The sequence below is a fragment of the Drosophila innubila genome, assembly GCF_004354385.1.
Source record: "Drosophila innubila isolate TH190305 chromosome 3R unlocalized genomic scaffold, UK_Dinn_1.0 2_E_3R, whole genome shotgun sequence".
Classification (NCBI taxonomy): Eukaryota; Metazoa; Arthropoda; class Insecta; order Diptera; family Drosophilidae; genus Drosophila; species Drosophila innubila.
In genome coordinates this window covers 31,026,368-31,050,640 of record NW_022995380.1, presented here as the reverse complement: position 1 = coordinate 31,050,640, position 24,273 = coordinate 31,026,368, and the positions used below count along the sequence as shown (strand labels likewise).

At 34.1% G+C, this 24,273-nt stretch overlaps 1 protein-coding gene across 1 annotated transcript; it reads left to right on the top strand.

The window, feature by feature from the left end:
- The first annotated feature begins 6,251 nt into the window (after window positions 1–6,251).
- Window positions 6,252–23,688, top strand: LOC117791030. Its single transcript, XM_034630657.1, has 6 exons — window positions 6,252–6,396; window positions 14,734–15,446; window positions 16,062–16,197; window positions 18,870–19,003; window positions 21,908–22,136; window positions 22,765–23,688. Exons 1-6 carry the CDS (start codon window positions 6,342–6,344, stop codon window positions 22,869–22,871), a joined length of 1,374 nt encoding a protein of 457 aa, XP_034486548.1. The 5' UTR covers window positions 6,252–6,341; the 3' UTR covers window positions 22,872–23,688.
- Window positions 23,689–24,273: the final 585 nt, after the last annotated feature.

The following is a 24,273-nucleotide window of genomic DNA, read 5'->3' as shown; positions in this document are numbered from 1 at the left end:
CTTTTATAAAAGTTGATTGTTGCCCATTTTCAATGCGCTCAGGGTATCAAAAATTACACACGCGAAACTATGAACAACTTTCGGTTTTCTGAAGTCACTGTGCTTATCACTGCAGACTACGTTATTAATGCCTCACTGAACTAATACATCACTCGATTACGATTACGACTTGCGATTTACCAATTTATCAATTTCTAATTAATTTTAAATAAGTTTAATATAATAAACTTTAATATAATAAACTTATTTAAAATTAATTAGATATTGATAAATTGGTGAATCGCAAGTCGTAATCGTAATCGCTTGCAATCGATGTAGCGTATGTCAAGAGTAGCCACAAACAACAACTTTGCTCAGCCTGCAATCTGGCAGCACCCATTTTCCTCTCTCACTCTCTCCCTCTTACGCAACAGATTCGAGCCTGCCAAAGGCTGCTGCAGTGCGCGAAATTTGAAATAAAGTCAATGTCTAATTTTATGAGATTCTTAAAGGGAAAATGCTAAGTTTTTTTTTACAACGATAATAAGCAGATACTTATTATATATATGTGTAAGCAATCGAAAATATTAATAATTAAAATTATTATTTTGCAGCTTTCAGTGCTCGGCAAAGATGCAAGAGTAGTGCTGCAAAATGATCGCTATTTCTCTCATGCAATTTCATACATAGCTATCAGCTTCTGCTGATTTTTGGCATGCAAAAATACATATTTATATATTAACACAATTATATTTTAATCAAATTGTATATTTGTATATACATAAATTATACATTAACATTTTCATTACATGATATCGATAATATTTTTGCTTATCGCTTAATTCTTATTTGGTACCAAAAAAAAATTGGTACTAATTCGTTCTGTCTTTGTGCGCGCCTTGCATACAAACGTGAACATGCTGTCTCGCTCACACGTTTGATTTGCCATCCAAATGTAATTATTCAACTAAATCTAAGTTCCGAAATAACTTCTTTATTTATGGGTCAATCGCTTTGAAATTTTCAGGGTCGTTTAATACGCATACTTCTCAACTGATTGTTCAGTTAGGGAGTGCTATGTCAAAAATTGCAACTGTAAATCGCTTTGTGCAATTTGTGGGCGAAGGGGGCGTGGCACCTAAAATTGGAAACAAACTTGACCTGCGTATGGTATCCAGGAACCTATATAACAAATTTGAAGTCTCTAGGTCATAAAGTACTTGAAATCGAAGCCCAAAAGAAAATTGGTACTATTTTTAAGTCATTCTTACTGTGTTTGTGCGCGCCTTGCATACAAACGTGAACATGCTGTCTCGCTCGCACGTTTGATTTGCCATGCAAATGTAATTATTCAACTAAATCTAAATTCCGAAATAACTTCTTTATTTATGGGTCAATCGCTTTGAAATTTTCAGGGTCGTTTAATACGCATACTTCTCAACTGATTGTTCAGTTAGGGAGTGCTATGTCAAAAATTGCAACTGTAAATCGCTTTTTTACAATTTGTGGGCGAAGGGGGCGTGGCATCAAAAATTGGAAACAAACTTGACCTGCGTATGGTATTCACAAACCTGCACTCCAAATTTGAAGTCTCTAGCACTTATAGTATCTGAGATCGACGCGTTCAAACAGACGGACAGACAGACGGACAGACGGACAGACGGACAGAAGGACAGACGGACAGACGGACAGACAGACGGACAGGGCTAGATCGACTCGGCTGTTGATCCTGATCAAGAATATATATACTTTATGGGGTCTGCCACCCCTCCTTCTGCCTGTTACATACATTCTGCCAAACACATTATACCCTTTTTTGCCCATTTTCAATGGGCTCAGGGTATAAAAATCGTATAATCTTAATAGAAGAAGAAAAATCTTAAATTGTTAGGAAAGTATAGTTGTGAATCAGTAGGCGGCGGTTCGAATCCCACTCGTAACAAATAAAAATAACATTTATAAAATTACTAAAACACTAAAACATAATAAAATTTAAATAAATCGAAATAAAAAAAAATTATATATATAAAAAATAATTTTTATATATTTTATTTTTTAATTTTAAAATTAAGAATATTTTTCCTTAAAATAAGAACTTGGTCTTCTTTAAAATGTTCTTAAAACCAAGTTGTGTTCTCTTAATTTAAGAATTTTATGTGCTCGACGCATTTTTTAGACCAAAAATCTTAGGTCTGAGACCAAAATCTTGATTTGAGAACATTTTTTTATCAGTGTACGCAAATAGACAGCAGCTTGACATCTGGTCAGATTCAGAGGGAGTCGATTAAATGGCATTTCGTGGGTATAAATGTAATTTATCAACCCATTAGTTGTTTTTGCAACCAAATTGTGAATAATTCATGTACAGCCAACGCTGCGTATACTTGATCTAAGCAAGTATTAATTGCCATCTTTGGCTACACCCAGACAACAATTGCCGTGCCATCAATGAGAGTCCGGAATTCGCTCTGTGAAAACACATGACCCCAAAAAGTTTGAACAACAAAACTGAAAGATAAACAACTCGGAGTATTTCAGGCCAAAGGGACAAGTTGATCGAGTTGTTTTTGTTGTTGTTTCACAATCATAAAGTGTGGCTGCAGCTTTAATAACTTTTTGCAACAACCACAACAAACTTGCTAATAGAGACAAAGACCGAGATAGAAATGTGCACAAAAAGAGTAGGAAAAAAAAACAAAGAAGGAGAATTGCAGAGAAAGGGCAAAAAGCAAACACTGCAGTTGTTTGTGGCAATGGAATTGCATTCAAATATCATTGTCAGGCCCAACGACAGATAAAACTGGCAAAGTTTTGTCGAGCTAGGGAATCCGATGTTGGTTAGCAGAAATTTACCAAATCCAAACTCCAACTCAAACTCCAACTCAAACTGAAATTCAAACTGAAACACAAATCCAAAGTTGAACCCAAGCAGAATACCAAAGACGAATTACATTTGTCGTGCGATGTTTGCACATATTTAAACAACTTAAAAATTAGCCAACTTTGCGGGAAAATGCAGCGGAAAAATGCTGCCAGCTGCATTAGCTCAGATTTATAGTACCAGCATTTTCTATTCCACTTTCTCTCTTTTTCTATCTCTCTCTCTGTCTCTGTCGCTTTCTCTCGAGCTATCACGTTGGCCCCTCATGTATTCAGTCATGCCGTCAATTCAGAAACTTTCGCCAGTCGAGCAACCCAATTTGAGTTGCCCGCGCTTTGCAATTCAAAATGACGGCGCTGGCAAAGTTTTTGCTGCATAATCGCAGGCGCAGCGCTTTCAGCTCAGCACAGATAACAACAACAACGAAAACAATGGCGAATGCCGTGGAAACAGCATAAAAAACACGAAAATATATTGCAAACTTCGAGTTGCCCAACAGCAAATACGCTTTTATATTGTAACTATAGAAATTATACAATATATAACTCGCCAAAGTAATTTTATTTTTAAAAAAAATTTATAGGTTTTAAATTAAATAACATTTATTTTCACATAATATAAAATTTGACAAATTTGGACTACATTAATTTAAAGATAAAATAAATTATGTTTAAAATATGTTTTATTATTTAAATAAATGTACCATAGTTATATAAAATAAAATTTAGGAAAAATATTGACAGAGAAATAGGATATTACAGTGATTTAATCCAGAACTAAAAAAATCTGTGACAGCCGATAGATATTTATAAATTATTATTTATTTATTTAATATTTATTCATTTATTATTTATATTATTATTAACATTTTTGGTAAGCCAATCTTAAAGTTAATGTTAGTCAAATAATTGTACTTATTATATAAAAGAGCACAGATTTTTATTTTAATAAGCAAAACGTGTATTTGTTTTTTATTATATAGTAGCATATGGTTCTTAACATATTAACATATTAACATATAACAGATAACATATTAAAATTTACTTAAGTATTAAATGTATTTTTTAATTTGTTATTTTGTTATTTTGCAAAAATAAAATAGTGATATTTATTTGGCTCAACTATTTTTTAGAATATATACTTCTACAAATATTTAAACTTTTTCTTAGTCAAAAAAAAAGATATAGGTTAAATTTTTATGTCAAAAACCTTAAAATTTTTGTGTCAACAATTTTGAAAAATATCTGTTATTATTAATATCGACGTTGAAACTGCATACGATAAACGACAAATGTGTAGTACCCTTAGTAAGTGTATAGAAAGGGACTCGAGAAACTTTTCTGGAGCTGCGCATAATGTCGAGTCGGGGCAGGAACAGAAACAGGCAAATTCATCTGCGACTGTGGACAAAAAGTATCAAAAAAGTTTCGGTTGCGAAACGCGAAATGCGAAAAGAATGAGACGAAGGCAAACGAGAAAACAAGGAGTAAGGAAGAAGGGAGCAAGGACTTCGTTGACGGCGACATCATCGCAGTTTACTTGGCATTTACATTTGCTCTGCTGCGCCACGTTTTTTATGATTATTTCTGATTCTGATTCAGATTCGTATTTCATTAAAGGCCGCAGAAAGCCGCCACCAAATGTTTCCTGGCCTCCAAGGATTTATGCACATTTCACGAGTCCCTGGAAAAGGCCAGGGAGCATACACATAAATAAAAAATAAGACAAGAAACAGATATATTTAAATATGTTGCTTGCTTTTCTTGTTATTTATTCTAAGGCGATTTGTGACTTTGCTTTGATTTCATTTAAAAACTACAAGTTTCCATCGATTAATTTGCATGTGAAATATTAAAATTCAAATGCCACACGAAATGCCACAATTTGTTGCGTGTTTTGTGCCATTTACGAGTAGGCAACTTTGACTTTGATATTTACCCATTTATTTATAGACAAATCGCCTTCAATCAAGTTTATTTGGATTGAATCAGTGACGAACCCCAACACACAAATACACAAAATATATAAATGCCTTATAATTACACATCATCTATGGTCATATAAATGAATACTTGACTTGAATTGAGTTCTTGCCGCTCTTGAAAACGTCACGCCAAAGTTTGTTTAGCTCCTTCTGTCGACAAGGAAACAATTCCCGAAAGAGTCCTTGAACTGCTCATGAAAATCAATAACAGTTGTTCGTTTTGGTTTGTGGACAAAAAAATTATTTGATTGTATTGTGAGACATCTGTCCTTTATGCTTCTTTAATTCTCTTATCTTTTCTTCTATAAACTTGTTACATAAGACAGTGCTCGACTAAAAGTTGCTCTTGAAAATTGAAAGAGAACTTAACTGAAATATAATATACTATGGTATCAATTTCCATTTTTGATTACTCGATTTTTTTATCAAAGATTGTTTAATATAAACTCAACTGAAACTCTCAAATTACATATCACAAAAAAAGAATATCTTTGTTTAACACTTTTAATCATTATAATTTATAAAAAAAATTAATTAGCATTTCAATTGATTTATTGAATATTCGATTACTTGAATTTTGTATTATTGAAGTATTTTTTAAGGATAAAATATTTTGAAAATTGAAGTTAAACTGTTAAAATTGTAAGAAAATGTAATCAGCATGTCAATTGATTTGTTGAATATTTGATTCCTTGATATTAGTATCAATAAATATTGTTAAAAACTTTTTAAAGTATGAAATGAATTGAAACTTTAAAAATTGCTCTTTCCCACTTAATTTTTACAAAAATATAATACCTTTTATTGCCAAAAATAAAAAGCATAATTTCTTAAAATTCAAATAATCAGCATTTCAACTGATTGGATTGAATTTTAGATAACTCAATTTGTGTATTAATAATTGTAAAATCTTTTTGAAGTATTTCTTTTTGTGCATCAGCTGGCAATGCAGTATCAGTATTTGCATAAATTATACAACTTTGAGTTATGTTTAAATTCATATGATTTATTTCTCTTTTACAGACTTCAACTAGCATTTAATGAGGCCGATGCAGATGCCCACACATGGGACCTGGAATCCAATTCCACTTCGAGACTCTCAACTAAGCCAACTGTAAACGGCAACAGGCCGAAATTTATGCGAAAACTTGTGCAAAGTAATAAGCAGCATAAGAACAAACAAAAGGCCGGAGACGAAGAAAAACAGAGGAAAACAAAACTAAACTAAAGTAAAGTAAACAGCAATGCCAACAAAAGCTATAAACAAAAGGCACCAAAACTAAATCCAACAAAAACTAAAAGAAAGAAAACAACAAAAAAAAAGAGAGTTGAGAAAATCACTTAAATTGGCAGGAAAAGCAGAAAAACAGCTCACAAAGAAAATACAACTTTAACTTGAACTTGCAACTTGTGAACGTAATCCAAAACTGCCACGCCCAGCAACAAAAGTGGGCGTCATATCATTAGAAACGTGTATGGGATTATTATGCCATAAATATGAAACACATAAACGATATATGCATTATTGTGCTCATTTGCTGTTTGCTACAAGGTGAGTGTGAAAAATTGATAGAGAAGGGAGAGGGAAAGAAAAAGAGAGTAAAGAGAAGGCAGAAGGGTGCAAAGATGGGGAAACAGACACGACGCGGGAGTCGACACCTTTCAAGTCAATAAAAAGCAAATTGTAACTGCTGAACAAAGTCACTTGTGGCGTTTTAACACCTCAATACACACACACACACACACATACTATCACACACACACACATGTCTCTGCTCCTTCCCCTACTCCTTTAACCTGCCCTCCCACCCCAAAAACTTTGCCAGTTTCGCTTATTTCGGTTATTTTTCCTGTTCTTGCCACACGCAGTGCGCATACAAATAAGCCAGGCAGGAATTCGGTATTCTGTCTCTCCCTCCCTCTCTCTCTCCCTGCTCCCACTCTCTCTCTGTCTGTGTGTCGTGCATTTTCGGTTGATTTTAAATAAAACATGTTAAATTTTAATAGAATTTTTTTAGACCGCCTGTTGAGCGAGCTGTCAGTTTGGATTTCAGGTTGGCCCAATTGAAAGTCGATGCTTCTAAATTAACGACACACACATGCCACATGCCTCCTCTCGCCGCTTCAGTTGACATTTGTGGCATGCGTTGTGCTCCCTAAAGAAATCAATCGATATGTGGCATAGCTGAGGGAGTTGCAGCTGCTGCTGCTGCTGTTGCAGTTGCAGTTGCAATTGCCATAAAGTTCCATTTCATTTTGCAAATATGTAATCGTACTTAAAGTGCAAACAAAACTCACACGCAACACAAATCAGTCAAGTGAGCGCACAGTGGGAGAATTCTTTGATTTCATGAAATTAAATTCATAATTTGAATTGGAATAACCTCTAAAAGAGCTTAAAATTAAATTATTATGGTGGAAAAGTAACACAATCTGTTAAGCTAATATATAAAGTATTTAAGTAGTCACGATTACAATTTCATTACAATTTTAAAAGTAATTTTATTACAAAAGAAAAAACAAAAAATTAAGAATTATAGAACTATGATACTTTAAAATTGTAACTACTGCCTTAATAAGTAAAACTAAATTAATTAAATATTTTTATTAATATTTTGTGTAATTACTGTTGAACAAAACTACTGAGCGCTTTAAATTGTTTTTATTTAATTATAGAGGCAATAAGAAAACAAATTATAATACATATTTTAAATCGTTCTTTTTTTTAATATTTGATTTATTTATAGGTAAATCAAAGATGTCGTTAAACTTTCCATTTACGGGCTTAATTTAAATTTCGACATTTGATTTAATATCCGCTTTAATATTTGATTTATTTAAAGGCAAATTAAAAATGTCGATAAGCTTTGAATTAATCTCCGCTAGATTGACAATTTTGACCACTGTGCAACAGATGCTGCACCACCAGGCCACCAATCTATAGAGTAACAAGAGCGTTAGCAAGTTTTGTGCTGCGTCAGCAAATTGTTTGTCGAACGTGCAACCGTGTGGCACGTTCAGTTGCTGTTGCCTCAGTTGGTCAGTTGAGTTTGCTTGAATGTATTTCACTTTCCAGCTGTTACTCAATTCACAGGTTGCATGCTGCATGCTGCTGGCTGCACATTAGAGAATTATTTAATTCCAAATGGTTGCCAACTGATCGTTTGCCTTAAAGTGCGGAAATTGCAAGTGCATATAAAATATTACACATACGCCCCGCTGGCCATGAGCATATGTTTTCTGCTGAGCTCATCTTAGTTGCTGCTGCCTCTGTTATTGTTATTACTTTTTCAATTACGAGTCAGCTTAAAACAACAATGAAAGTTTTCAACACACACACACACACACATATATATGTGTATATACACATTTTCTGTTGTTGTATTTAATATTTGTGTTATATTTCGCATTTAATTTCGTTGCTCGTCAGTCGCTTGTGTTTCAGCTGTCATGCTTGCTATTTTATTCATAAATTGTTTGTGCTCAACAGTCATGAGTACTTTTTCTCAGTGTTGCAACACATACACTCACAGCCACCCACACATGCTCAGTGACGTAAGCGTTGCACTTGCAGCGTTGCAACGTTACAACGCTCGTCATGTCAGACTCACTTAAAGTTGCATTGTCGCTGTCGCTTTTTGTTTGTGTGCGGATTTGCGCCAGATTTGTGTCAACTTGAATACATCAGAAGCGCTTGCACAGATTTGTTTGTTTGTTGTTGTTGTTTTTGTTGCTTTCGCTGTTGTTGCTTGTGGTGGCTCTAAACAAAAATGCACACGCAATCGCGCCGCAACGGGGCGTATGAGTAACGTCTCTCAATGTGTGTGTGTATTCCGTGTGTATTGTGTATGTGTTGCCTTTGAGCCTTACCATAACTGTTGCACACTTTTTTGTTGTGTTGCCGCTGTGGCACAGTCTCTCTGTGGAATATACGCGGTCTCTCTTGCAACGCCTTTGTTGTTGCTCGCTTAATGCAAACTAACCCAAAGGCTTTTTCATTACAATTTCGCTTGGTTTTCCCATTTATTTTTCTTTAGCTCTCTAGCTCGAACCTTGCTCTCGTATTTTTTTTTTTTTTTTAATAAAATTGTTTGCTTATTTAGCACAAGGTCAAACAAGACGCTTGATGAAGTTCACTTTTAGTTCTAGAAAACTTTTCAACTTTTCCCCTTTCGGGCATCAGTAATTGTTTTATAAACACGCTTGAAAATAATAATGCTTGAGAGGAATATAATAAAAATTAGTACAAGTAAAAATATTAAATTTAATACTTAAACCAAAAAAAAAGGCAAATTGAAATTTTAAACTTATAGAAATAAAATAAAAAATTATAGATTTATAAATATCATTTTTTTTGATAAAAATAAATTTAATTTTTAAATGTTTAATTGCACTCGTTTTTTTTTTCTTAAATAATCTTGTTAAAATTCAACACTTAAATTCAACAATATCTTTTTAATTCTAGAAAACTTTATTCTTTTCCTTTTGGGACAAGAAATACTCTTAAAAATATCAACAAGCTAATACCTAAACTGAATTTTTGAAATAAATATTTGCTGGATAATAAAGAATAAATGAAATATATATAAATTTAAAAACAATTCAAGCATATTGAATAATAAAAAAATATTATGAATGCACTTGTATTTAATTTTAAAACTGTTTGCTTTCTTAACACAAGACCAAAGATTCTGTTTAATTAATTTCACTTTCAATTCTAAAAAACTTTACAACTTTTCCATAATTGTTTTTTGAACACAATGTAAAAATGTCAATTGCTCATAATTATGCATGGGTAATGTCATGATAGATACACATTTTAATGAAGTCTAGACACTTGAAATGCCACAACAACAACAACAACAGCCAGAGGGAATATCCTTAATGAGCTGCTCCTTCAATTGCCTGACAGCGTTTGTTTTTACGTATTTTCAACAGTTTGACAGTTTTCGGGGTGCAAAGTCCATTGTACCAGAATTTCCACGCTAAACGTTTTCTCAGATAACAAAGTTTTTCCCCTGCCCATCTGTCTGTCTGTCTGTCCGTCTGTCTGTCTGTCCGTCTGTCGGTCTGTCGCTTTGGATGCCGCATAATTGCTGCAGAGGCAGAGGAACTCATTAGCGGTGTAATGTTGAATCCCTTTCAGGGCGTCCTTGTCGAAGAGCCTGATTCGGACGGTCAACAAGGATGGTCGAGTAAAGCCGCTTCGATAGATTTTTAGGCTTGGTTTTTATCTTCTAATGATGTGCTTCATTATGCACTACAGTTCACATCCGGTAAAATGGAAACTCCTCCCCGATTTGACCTATTTCACGTTCTGCTGGTAATCTATTTTCCTCTTCCCTTCGCTTGCTTTTGTTTGCTTTTCTACTTTCCACCTTTCCACTTCTCCACTTTGTCTATTGTACGCTTCGCTTTGTTTGCCAATTTTATCGAATTATGCTAAGCGTTCAGTTTAAAGCGAAACCACGAGAAAAGCAGGTAGTATAAGCAGGTGGGGAAGCCACAGTCTCTCCCAGAAGAGGGCGTCTCTCTCGAGAGTAGCTTGCTTAAATATGCGTTAATGAAAGAAATTATCATGCATACTTAATGATGTTACTTCCTTCCTCTCTCCAGCTTGTCTTCATTCCTCTTCTTACACCCACTGCTGCTTCTGCTGTTTATGCATATTCAATTTACGATTTCCATAAATTTCTGAGTGGAAAAATGGCAACAGAAGAAGGAAAATAATCAATTGTGTTGCAGCTGTGCCAAAAACAGACATGCGATATTACCAAACTATATGTGGAACACTTTTATATTTATCACAGTCTTTCCTTGAGCAGCACAAATTTAGCGTACAGTGGAACCAATTCGCCCAGAAGCAGCTAAACGCAGCTCAAACTTATCCAAAAACTTCAACCTAGCATAACTTTGTAAAAACTGAATCGAATTCCTCGCGAAATGTGAATTTAATCATCATTTGGCCTCTTAATTGATTCTGCATCAAATTTTTATTCGCTTCCATAGTTTAGCACTTATATCAAAAATTGAAACTATCATAACTTTGTCAAAACTAAACCGATTTTCGCGCGGAATGTCGACTTTATCATCTTTTGGCCTCTAAATTGATTCTGCATCAAAATTTTATTCACTTAAAAAATTTCATTTTTTTCGATCACTGTCTAATTTTTCCATACCTTTGCCTTGACACTTTTTCGGGAACTTCAAAGTAGCATAACTTTGTCAAAACTAAACCGATTTTCGAGCGAAATGTCGATTTTTTTATAATTTGGCGTCTAATTTGATTCTACATCAAAATTTTATTCACTTAAAAAATTTCATTTTTTTCGATCACTGTCTAATTTTTCCATACCTTTGCCTTGACACTTTTTCGGGAACTTCAAAGTAGCATAACTTAGTCAAAACTAAACCGATTTTCCCGCGGAATGTCGATTTTATCATCTTATGGCCTCTAAATTGATTCTGCATCAAAATTTTATTCATTAAAAATTTCATTTTTTCGATCACTGTCTAATTTTCCATACCTTTGCCTTGACACTTTTCGGGAACTTCAAAGTAGCATAACTTAGTCAAAACTAAACCGATTTTCCCGCGGAATGTCGATTTTATCATCTTATGGCCTCTAAATTGATTCTGCATCAAAATTTTATTCACTTAAAAATTTCATTTTTTCGATCACTGTCTAATTTTTCCATACCTTTGCCTTGACACTTTTTCGGGAACTTCAAAGTAGCATAACTTTGTCAAAACTAAACCGATTTTCGAGCGAAATGTCGATTTTTTTATAATTTGGCGTCTAATTTGATTCTACATCAAAATTTTATTCACTTAAAAAATTTCATTTTTTTCGATCACTGTCTAATTTTTCCATACCTTTGCCTTGACACTTTTTCGGGAACTTCAAAGTAGCATAACTTAGTCAAAACTAAACCGATTTTCGCGCGGAATGTCGACTTTATCATCTTTTGGCCTCTAAATTGATTCTGCATCAAAATTTTATTCACTTAAAAAATTTCATTTTTTTCGATCACTGTCTAATTTTTCCATACCTTTGCCTTGACACTTTTTCGGGAACTTCAAAGTAGCATAACTTAGTCAAAACTAAACCGATTTTCCCGCGGAATGTCGATTTTATTATAATTTGGCGTCTAATTTGATTCTGCATCAAAATTTTACTAACTTAAAAAATTTCATTTTTTTCGATCACTGTCTAATTTTTCCATACCTTTGCCTTGACACTTTTTCGGGAACTTCAAAGTAGCATAACTTAGTCAAAACTAAACCGATTTTCCCGCGGAATGTCGATTTTATCATCTTATGGCCTCTAAATTGATTCTGCATCAAAATTTTATTCACTTAAAAAATTTCATTTTTTTCGATCACTGTCTAATTTTTCCATACCTTTGCCTTGACACTTTTTCGGGAACTTCAAAGTAGCATAACTTTGTCAAAACTAAACCGATTTTCGAGCGAAATGTCGATTTTTTTATAATTTGGCGTCTAATTTGATTCTGCATAAAAATTTTACTAACTTAAAAAATTTCATTTTTTTCGATCACTGTCTAATTTTTCCATACCATTGCCTTGACACTTTTTCGGGAACTTTAAAGTAGCATAACTTTGTCAAAACTGAAGCGATTTCCTCGAGGAATGTCAATTTTTGTATGGTTTGTACTCTTGTTTGATTCTGCATCAAAATTTAATATACTGAAAAAATTTCATTTTTTTCGATCACCTTCCACTCTTACTTCATTTTGCCCACTGTACTTGTTTCTTATAGCTTACTGTTCTTGTCGTTTTCGCTGGCATTGCTATTGTTCTTCACGTAGTCTGTTGTATTTTTGTTTTTATGGTTTTGTTGTTGTTTGTTGTTTGTTTTTGCTGGTTGCGTGCAAGTCTTGCTGCTTTTAATTAATATTAAGACACTTTGTAATGTAGCCGAAATGACATGTGTTTGCATTGTCAGCGCTGCTGCTTTGTGTTCCTTATACCGTGTCTATACTGTGTATATACAAATGTACAGACAAAGACAGCTGCTGCTTGCCATCTTCCTTCAGTCTTGTTTCAGTCCTTCAGTTTTGTGGCTCACGGACGAGTTGAATAATTTTATTCAAATTACGCAGGCGACTTTGAAGTCGCTGGAGAAATTCTACAGCTCATTTTTAGGCCTATTCAAATTATCAATTTAATTACATATTTGGTCATAAAGACGCCCCCTTCTCCTGCTGCTCATCATGCCAAATAATGTTAATTGTTGTCATAAAATATGCACGTGGCTTATTAATGTCCAATCTAATTAATCCAAATGAATTTCGCTGCTTAAATGTCTAAACTTGGCCCTGGCATTTAACCAAATTCTGTTGGCCACTCTGGAAATTGCCGCAGTTTATGCCAATGAAATGAAGTTGGCTTTAACGTAATGCTGCTTTTAATAGCCACCATTCAGTTTTGTGTGTGTTTGGCTATTAAAATATTTATATTAAAGAGCAAAATGTTGAGCTGGTTTTCTAATTTAACGCTATATGAGCACGTCCCTCACCACAAAAACAGGAATAAGCCGCTAAAATAAAGGTTAGATGTGGGAATGCGAAATGGGGGGGAATGTGAGCCAATATCCTGTTTGTCTCCCGTTCCCTTCTCTTCCTCACTTTCTGCGTAATTTGTGGCCAGGATATGCGATGTGGCAACCGGCGTCATAATTTTACAAAGGATTAAGCCCGATTACGCACTCATTTATGAATGTTTACGAGCTGCACAGCTATTGGATAATAAAGCATGGGAAGTCCGTTGGCTGATTTAAAAATTGCCAACAATTTTAAGCACTGTTGTTAAAAGTTGAAAATGTGTTTACAAAAAATTTAATGCTTCATTAACATTATTTAATTCCAGAAAAATCATATTTTTAAGATCAATTGTCTAACTTACTTATTTATTTATTTATATCGGCAATTAAATGCAGTTGACCAAAAGTAATTTAAAATTGAAAGAACATCAATTTGGGAACATTTTTTTGAATTAAGTCTGCACATAAATATTGTATACTAATTAATGTTAAATTTTGTATTATAACTGAAAAAAATAAAAAAATGCAGTTCCATAAGTTTAAAAGTTCATTCATATTAAAAAAAAGAATATTTGTTCGTTGAGAACCTAAAATTCCTAACAAAATCATTATTTTAAGATCGCATTTTTGAGTTATACTTTTTTTAATATTCTCTTATTGTTAAAATAAAATATTTTTGAGGAATATTCTTTAGTCTTGAATGCAGCTATTTTACATAATTAGTACAGGGTCTTTTACAGTCGATTTCCTGCTCGTTGCACATAAATTATCTAAATATTTGCATGCAGCACAGCAATCCTTTATGTTTTTTTTTTTGTCCAAAAACAAGGATATGCATATGGTGGCAGTATGTTCTGTAAACACATACATTATTGAAGCTGACCTGAACAATTGTGGAACATGCTTATATTTTGCTGTATTATTATTGTTTATAGAATAAGTAAAAGGGTGTATTGTGTTCGTTCACATGACTGTAACAGGGAGAAGGAGGCAACGCAGACCCTATAAAGTGTGTATATTCTTGATCAGAGTCAACATCAAAGTCGAATTTACGTTATCTATTAATATAAGGTATTATTCCGCTGAATCGCAGCCAGATCGGACAAGTAGAACAGCAGTAATAACTAACCAAAGCTATTAATAATTAAGAAAATACAAGCACCCAAAAGTATGCAGTAGTTTTTATTAGATAGTAAGTTCTATAAATTTTTTTATATATATACATTGAAATATTTAACGGGTATTCTATGGTCGGATCTTTCCGAAATTAACTATAATATTAAAGCCCGACTAAAAGTTATGATTATTCTTTATCCTTCACAGGTTTCGCTTTGGGGCTGCGCATGATCAAGGTCTCCATTCCCGCCTACAAGATGAGGGGTGAATCGGCCTTCCTCGAGTGCCAATATGAGTTGAATCGCACCCACGGACCACACATCTCCAGCGAGGGGCATCGAGAGCGGGAGCGGGAACGGGATCGGGACCGGGAACGTGATCGAGATCGGTATCCACATGCGGGAGGAGGAGATTATGTGGACATGGATGTGGATGGGGATGTTGACCGTCTGTCACATCGACGCATGCACCAAAATCAGCGACAACATCAGCAGCGACGACAGCAGCATCTGCCGCAGGCATTGAAACAATACCAGAGTCAGACTCAAAGTCAGAGTCAGAGTCAGACAGAGGGGCACATGCCCCCCTTGCCACAACAGTCGCCGTACGGACACAGCGTCTATCGGGGCAGTGCGGCATCCGGATATTTGGGCGGTCGTGTTGGCGCCAGCATTCACAATGGCGGCCAGCATTCAGTGACTAACGGTGGCGCCTCCAGCGGTGCCTCCATCTCCTATGTGCCCGAATTTGAGCGCGAGGATAGGTACGGGGAGAGCGACGAGGAGGAGGAGCAGCCACAGGAGGAGGGCGAGGCATTGTATGCCATCAAATGGTACAAGGACAATGAGGAATTCTATCGCTATGTGCCAAAGACACGCCCACCCAAAACCAGCTATCGCGTCGATGGCGTCCGCGTGATTGTAAGTAAACGCCTATCGAATACGAATACGAATACGAAAACGAGTACGATTTCTCCCTCCCACCCACAGTGGTGCCAATAAAGTTCCTAGGGCGGATTCATTCAAAACTTAAAAGCAGTGTTAGCAATCCTTGCGTTCACAAATTTTTTTATGAGTACTTTATAAATTATTTAATTTGTAGTATAGAAAACAGTGTGAGCAAGCCGTGAGCTCACAATTTCATAGAATACTACTATAATAACCCAATTTTGACCAAATTTGGTCAGGGTGCAACATACAGTCCCAAATTTACAATCTCTGAGTTAGTTTGAAATATTTTAATACCTACTTGCAGGTCGAATTTCCCAAAAAGTCGCTTTGTTGCACTAACAAATCATCTCAGCTACATTGTGTAAACATTTCAGCTCCCTAGGTTGACTCACTGACCTCAAAGATTTTTATATTTATATATATCTGACAAAAATAATGCCAAAACAAATCTACTAATTTATTGATGATTGAAATAACAATATAGTTTCAAATATAACTTTATCCGTGCTATGAGGCTCATTAGTACCACTACGTAAGCCTTCCCCTGAAACTGACAATATACACTTTCTCCCCCTCTCATTACAGGAGGAGCTTTCGGATGCCAGTCGTGTGCTGCTTCGTGGCCTCACCCTCAACTCGACTGGTCTCTATCGCTGTGAAATCTCCGCCGAGGCGCCAAACTTCTCATCTGTTCAAGGCGAGGGTCGCATGGATATTGTATGTAAGTAATAGTCCTCTTTCCCTCCCCGCTTTTGATCCTCCACTCCCTACTTTATAAAAAGTGACCTAACCAACTCACTGAACAATAAGGTCCAAATATTTGCACAAAAAATATCCACTGCAATTACTGACAAATATTGAATTGGCAAACAAATACAATACATGTATTTACTCACAACTACATATGTTATGTATGTGTTCATTGTAAATATACATATGTATTTACTATAACATTTTGAGTGTGTTCTTTTGTATCACATCGGTTAGCCATGTTTATTTGTATATTTTTTTGCTTCAATGTTTTTCTGTTTATTTCTTTTCACCCATTTTAGTTTTTTGTTCAACTTGAATTTGTTTACAAAATTGCAAGCAGAAATATTTTATTTATTGTGTGTTGCGCTATTAAAAAGTTATTAACAATTTGTATAGTAGTTTTATATCCGATCTCTCTGTTGAAATAAATGACATAAATTTATGGCATAAATTATGAAGTTTGAACTCTGCTGGCAAGTAGAAATCAGAAAATTATTTAGGAGCAAGTTTGACTTACGTCAAATTCCTTTTTTAAGATGTCTAGGATAATAAGACAATTGACTCACTTGCTTCACTCCATTAATATTCTAAAAATATAGTTAAAACCGTTATGGAATGCATAAAATTATATTATACGATTTATTTGTTTATCTTCAAAATAATTAAGGATTGCAGGATTCCATGAGAAATAATAATAATATTCAAAATAATATTTATGACTACTTTTCACAACAATAGTTTTGTTTTATTTTAGTTTATTCGCAACAAATTTAAACTTCTTTTTTTAATGTTGTAAACGCAGAATGTTTTAAAATGCGAAACATACACACATCATTTTTATGATGGAAAGAGGGAAGACTGCGACTGCTCTTCACACATATGATCACACACACACTCACACACAACTACACCTTAAATTAAACCACACTTTTCCCTCTTTTAATGCCGTTTTCTGAGCTGTTTGTATTGCGTTTGAAATGCTTTTAAAAGGCCATTTATAAGCTTTAGTTGTATAGCAGAATTTGTACAGTGCTCGTAATTCCACGACTGTGTATTTTTATCATTTATCGTTTTCAGTTTTTAACCAAACATATATACATATATATGTGTGTACATATTTGTTGATAAAACCAAATGTACATCTGCAGTTTACAAAGGGAATACGTAAATTTGCTGGTCGGGCTGGAATGTGGGCCTTGACTATATCAACATTTTTCCATTTCCTTTTTTTTCTCTATTTTTTGGGCCATGGCAACGTTTATGGCCATTGGTCCAAGCCAGCGATTTATAAGTTGAAATGCCATTTTAATGGATATTTCCGCTGCCTCGCCATGCACAGCATATTTTGTGTAGTAGTATTAGTGTTATTTTTTATTATTTATATATATTTTCATTTTCATTTTGTGCACTTTCGACCCACTCTGATGGCATTTTGCTGTTGATTTTATGCGGGGCAAGGTAAGGGAGATTTTCACTATTTGAAGGCCCCAAAAAATGAATATGTATGCATGTAAAATTTCACTGAATATTGAAAATGGAAGCGGGTCGTCTGTATTTGTTTAACAGGACTTTCCAAATGCTTTTATCTTCCTGCTGCCAGCACAAAACATTTAGAGCAAATTAATTGAAAAAGCATATTGAATTTCAACACAACATTCATTTAGAAATGTTTTACTTCATTGAATACATTTTTTTTTTTACCTATAGAATTAGTATAATTTTAAGTATCATTATTATAATGAGTATTGAAATTAATTCGTATCATTATCAATAATAATTATTATTACTGTTTTAGTACAATTAATATAATTAATAGAAATACATGGTTTTCATTAATTAACGTTCGTTATAATTATTGATATATATCAATACCTATATCCATTATTATTATCATTCTTATTATTGTTATCCAATTCATTTACTATATTTTTTTACCAACAGAATAAATATAATTTTCATTATCATTATTATAATAAGCAATGAGATTAATTCGTATCATTATCAATTATAATTATTATTACTATTTTTGTATAATTTATGTCATTGTTAGAAATACATGGCTTTCATTAATTAACGTTCGTTATAATTATAATTATTGATATATATCAGAACCAATATCCATTATTATTATCATTATTATTATTGTTATCCAACATGATTATCAAAATCATAATTAATATAAACTTTTTCAAAACAGCTTTTCTTTAAATGTTTAATTTCATTTATTATATTTTTTAACAACACAATTAATATAATTTTCAGTATCATTATTATAATAAGCAATGAAATTAATTCGTATCATTATCAATTATAATTATTATTACTATTTTAGTATAATTAATATCATTATTAGAAATACATGGCTTTCATTGAATAACGTTCGTTATAAATAAAATTATACCAATGTCAATTTTCATTATCATTATTATTATTGTTATCCAATATGATTATCAAAATCATAATTAATATAAACATTTTCAAAACAGGTATTCTTTTTTATTATTTTTAAAATATTAAATTATTACCATAAGCATTATTTTTATCATTTATTATTATTTCATTAGAATAATTTTACCCTATACAACAAATATCTAAAATCTTTTAAGCAGATGGTATGATTCGCTTTCGATTCTTTTGCAGTTTTACCACGTGACGGTCCTCATATAAGGGGACAACAGTATCAGTATCAAATCGGTGAATATCTAAGCTTAAATTGCACATCAGGGAAATCACATCCCGCTTCTCATCTGCAATGGTTCGTCAATGAGCAACCTGTAAGTCTCTTTTTACCTGTTACCTTTTTTTATATATATATATTTGGTGTGTGTTCATTTAATGCCTTTTTGCGCTCAAACGCGTCTACACTAATCAGCTGGTAAGGGGAAGGGAGGCCCCACTGAAGTTGGCCCCAACAAAAAAAAAAATGTTGAAATTATGCATACAGTAAATATTTAAGCTCCTAACAACGCAGCAAACAATGAACCGCGTCAGTTGAAGGGAGTTTAGAATGGAAGGATGTTGAGGCTAAAATGTCCGAATCCCTGGCACAGCTGCCAATGTAGGTGGTAGAAATTATTTCATGAGCAAAAATCATGTAACCGAGCAGGCTTCTGGCTTTACAGAATCCCCCTATACCCCCGGTATTCCCCCTTTACCACCACCAAGCTGTAGGCCAAGCCTGGGCATGGTTTATGGCCATGTTGTTAGTTGTCTGTAGGTGTAGCTGGAACCATCCATCTGGCTGAAAGCTCGTTACACGTCTACTGTGTAGCCGGAACACGATCTGACCAAGAGCAAAGGAGGAACGGAATGAAGAGTGATGGAAAAGGGATGGGAAGTTTTGGGACTCTGGTCCCTTACTGCATTTTATAGTCAATGACTACATGGTACTCAAATTGTGTGAATCGAGCCGTTAAGGTACAAGTTAGTTCACTCTACCATACTCGTATTCCTGTCGAGCCTTCGTTACTCCGTTGCTTCGTTGTCCTGTGACCACTTTGTTTAAATATTCGTGCAAGCGTACAAGAGACAAAAATCAATAAGTGCGATTAGGCACGTTTTTCCGGTTTCTATTTGCCCTACGACAATAGATATTCAACTCTTATTCCCAACTCATATTGTCTCGTCTCGTCTCAACTTTTCTGACTAAGAAAATAATAAATAAAATACTTGTACAATTTGTCTGGCTGCTTTTCACTGTCAACATTGCTTATATATTTAGTTTTCCTGCTGCTTTTCTCAATTGCAGACTGCAGTTATTTATAATGAATTCCCATCGGACCAAAGGAATATTTAGAAATTTTGTGAAAATAAAAAACTTATAATTTGAGCATTGTTTTTGGCCCAGGCCACAAAATGTCTAGGATACGAGTATTTGTATTTTTATTTAACATTCGTACTCGATCTATTTTTTTTTTTACTTGGTATGCGATAGGCATTTTAAATGCCCTCAATTTTACAGAGCCTGCCTTCCTTCCTTCCTTCCTTTCTATTCTGTGTGCTTTTGTGTCAGGACATGCAGGACAGCTCCTGGCATTTGCAGCATGTTTATGCTGTCAGAGGACAGAGAGTGTGGGAGTCAGAAAGTGAGACAGGCAGTCAGCACGTTTAATTTATGCCTTTAAACTTGCCTTGCAACTTTGGAATTCAAGAGCTTTGTAATTTTTATGGACGCCATAAAGAATTGGCGAACCAATCGCATAACAAATGGCAACAATTCCGCTGGCTAAAGTGGCGAAGTGGCGAAAGTGGCATAGCTGCCACACCCCCGCCCCCTTTTTTCCATCCACACTCAATTCAAATCCAATATAGCTGCAAAAAAGTTCAAGCTATTTATTTGAGCATTTCACATTTTGTATCTGCTCACCGTATTTCTCTTATTTATTGCGTCGGGCTCGGCACAAATGAGTTCATTTTTTCTATACCCTTACAGAGAGTATTTTAATTTTGTCATTAAATGTATAGAACTTTGAAAAAATATATATTTAAGATCAGGTTTGGACCGTCTTTTGATAATGAATCTAAAGTAGGAAAAACATTTTTATTTTTAATAATATCTCAACCAATTTTACACAATGTAAATTCTATGTTGTCGTATGCATCCCCACCAAATTTAATTCAAATCGGTTCACTTTATTATATAGCAGTCAAAGAAACGATCGGTGCAAAATTTACATTAAGATTAAAATACTTTTATATTTTTTTGTTATATTTTAACCAATCTTACGGAAAATGTACTTTATATTGAATGATATATGCATATCAAAATTTGGTTCAAATCAGATCACTATATCTTATGGCTGCCATAGGAGTGATCAGATCGAAAATCAACATTTAGTTTGAAAAACTTTATTGTTTCTAAAAATATCTTATCCAAACTCACAGAATTTGTCTATGTTGTAGCCTCATACATTTCTAAATAATATAGTTCAATTCGAAACACTATATCATATAGCTGCCGTAGAAAAGATTGGTCGAAAATTAAAATTTAGTATTCAAATCCTTTCTGGTTTCTTAAGATTTGACAACAAAACTCATAGATAGTGTATCTGATACTGTCTTATAAAAATTTCTCAAATTTAATTCAAATTATTCAAAATTTAAAGATATATCAATGCAAGGGTATCAAATCTTCAACCTTCGACCTTTCTGTCTTGTTTTCATTTTGTTGCACCCTCATAACGCCTGTCACTTGGTGTGGGGCATTCCCAAGGCAAGTGCCCCACTTGCTTGCCACTTGCTGCCCCGCCTACAATTCGCTGACAGCAGCAAAATGAAAAGGAAGAAATTATAAAGCGTCTGAACTGAACAGAACTCAACTGTTAACTGTAACCTTCAGTTACCTTCCTCTGTGTGTGTGTGTGTGTGTTTGTGTGTGTGTGTGTGAGTGTGTGGGTCAGGGCTGCGTGGCATACAAAAGAAGCATTTGCAGCCCTGCAGCGCTTGCCAGACATGTCTGACACACCCCTAAGCGCATCTTTGTTGTCGTTACTCATACGCCGTGTGTGTCAACCGTGTGTTTAATAATAAAATGCACAACATCGTTTAGCTTTCAGCCAAGCTGAAAGAGAGAGAGAGGTTGAGAGTGTGTGTGTGTGTGTGTGTGTGTGAAAGAGAGATAAAAAGGCAACATATTACCATAGAAATGAACAATGTGCATGTCTGGGCTTAACTTGCAGATACTGGATGAGCACTTCCTGCACAAATACAACGATATCGTGCACAAACACGGACTAATCACCTCGACGCTCGGTCTGCAGCTGGAGCTGGAGCCACGGCATTTTCACGATGGCGACATGCGCGTCAAGTGTCTGGCCAGCATTTCGCCCGTGCTGTGGAAGGGCGGCAAGGAGAGCGTCCTACAGCGTCGTCCTGGCATCATTGACAATCGCGAGACCATGCTCTTGGGTATGTGCTCGGTAGCTTACAAAATATCGATGAGAAATTATCGATATTGATATTAAAATTATTTTTGGACAACCATCACATTTTTCTGTTACATTTAAGTTGTAGTTTTACCTAATTTCTTTTGGTTTTCTGCATGTTATAATCGAAAATATTGTAAATGAAAATTTTCTCAAAATATGTTGTTGATGTAACTGTGTCTATAAATGCCAAATGCATCTATATCTCAAATATTCTTCATGATTTTTTGCATTTCTCATTTTGGGTTAGCAAATTTATGACCCATAAATAGGAAAACTATGATTTATAAATGCTAAGCCTAAATGCAACTTGATAAATTAAATGTTGTAATTTATTTTTATTTTTTATATTTTTAAGAACAAAAGCAGAGCTCTGCTCTGAAAAATATCTTACTGAAATTATTATATTTGCTTTCTTTCACGTAAATTTCATTTAATTATTCAATACATTAAAAAAATTTCTATAAATTTATGCATATTTTTATATATTAATACATGTTTGTATAATTTCGATATCTATGATTTCGATATCTATTATAATAATAATGCAATATGCATCGATTTTTATGCACATCACTGGACTGCAACTCTGTTGTCTTTTTGCCCCACAGTGCGCAGTGCAGCTGGCCAAGTTGAGAGCAATCTACTGCGACTGCTGACCATTACCATTATCCTGGCACGCATCGGACAGTGGCTGCTCAGTCCGGAGTTGACCTAAGGATACTTATCGCGAAGAAGAAGAAGAAGAAGCAGCAGCGAATGGACTTCGTGGCAGTTAAATGATTTTCAATTCAATTCAATTGCAATTGCAGAGCATAAATGGTGATTTTGTATACTTTAAGTGTAATATCTTTAGTTTCTAAGCGATAGACGATTACCGATTGCCGATTACCGATTGCCGATTACTGATAATCGATAACGGATATACGGAAGCAGGAGATTCCCCAGGCAAACCGAAAGATAAAAATGAAAAACTTAACAAATTGCAGCAACTTTAGAAAAACTAAAACAAAATACAGAAAAATGTGGTAAATCTAGTGCAAATAACATGTCATCTCCCTCACACACACACACACAAACATTCATATCTATCATTAACTGTTTACTTCTAGACAAAGAGAGGGAAAGAGAGCAAGGAATAAGTATAATTAAATGTGTATGAGATACGAAAAACGAAATCCAATTAGCAACAATCTAGCATGTTGCGTGACAAAAACATCATACCCCATTTCCACCCCTTATATCCCTTTTCAACCCCATCACCATGCATACAGTTAAAGAAAAGTTGAGCGTAGTTTCTGTGTAAATAATTCAAATGATAGCAAAGCATAGTGCAAATCTAAAACCTCAAATGTACCACACTGACAAACACACACACACACACACAGACATGCTGTTTTGTCCTTTGAGTCAATTTCAATTTGGATATTTACTATATAAATAAGTTGATTTAGTCTAGGGTGTCGCAATGTTTGGCAACAATTTGCAATAAGAATTTAATTATAAACAAACCCAAATTGAAATTCAGTTTCTTTTATATTGCAAAAAATAAATGTAAGGTAAGGTTGATCATAATTAGATTCTACATACGAGTATATTGCTTTGTATATATTGATTTATTCTTAATTAAAAATTTATCATAAATAAAATTAAATTGAAATTCTGTTTCCATTTTTTATTGTTTTTCTTTTTTTTTTTTGGGAAATCGAAAATAATGTGATGTTAATTAATGTTAGATGCTACATTTAATTTTGTACCTTTTTCCCTCAACCTATAAGCATATAACTTAAGCATTTTGAGTGCATCTGAATACTTACGAGTATATACGAATATGTTATGAATAAATCATGTACATTAAATTGTAAGTGATTTGATTTGTAGTGTTGATTTATTCGATATACAAAAATCAATTGACTTGTTTGTAGTGCATAAGTTAAGCTATAGTATAAATAATAATAGTATAAAAGATCTGACGTCACGCACAAACACACACACACACATAAACATACATTCATAAACTCTGTCTCCCTCTCTCCCACTATCGTAAGTGTTTAAAAAAAATAAATATATATATATAAATGTGAAAATGTGTCATGGTGTATTTTTTATTTCATTGCTGT

Bases quoted from the DNA above. Each gene is read 5' to 3' on its own strand.
- LOC117791030 (XM_034630657.1), top strand. From the start codon at position 6,342: ATGAAACACATAAACGATATATGCATTATTGTGCTCATTTGCTGTTTG. The intron at 6,397-14,733 runs GTGAGTGTGAAA...TATCCTTCACAG, and splicing joins CATTTGCTGTTTGCTACAAG to GTTTCGCTTTGGGGCTGCGC. The intron at 19,004-21,907 runs GTAAGTCTCTTT...CTTAACTTGCAG, and splicing joins GGTTCGTCAATGAGCAACCT to ATACTGGATGAGCACTTCCT.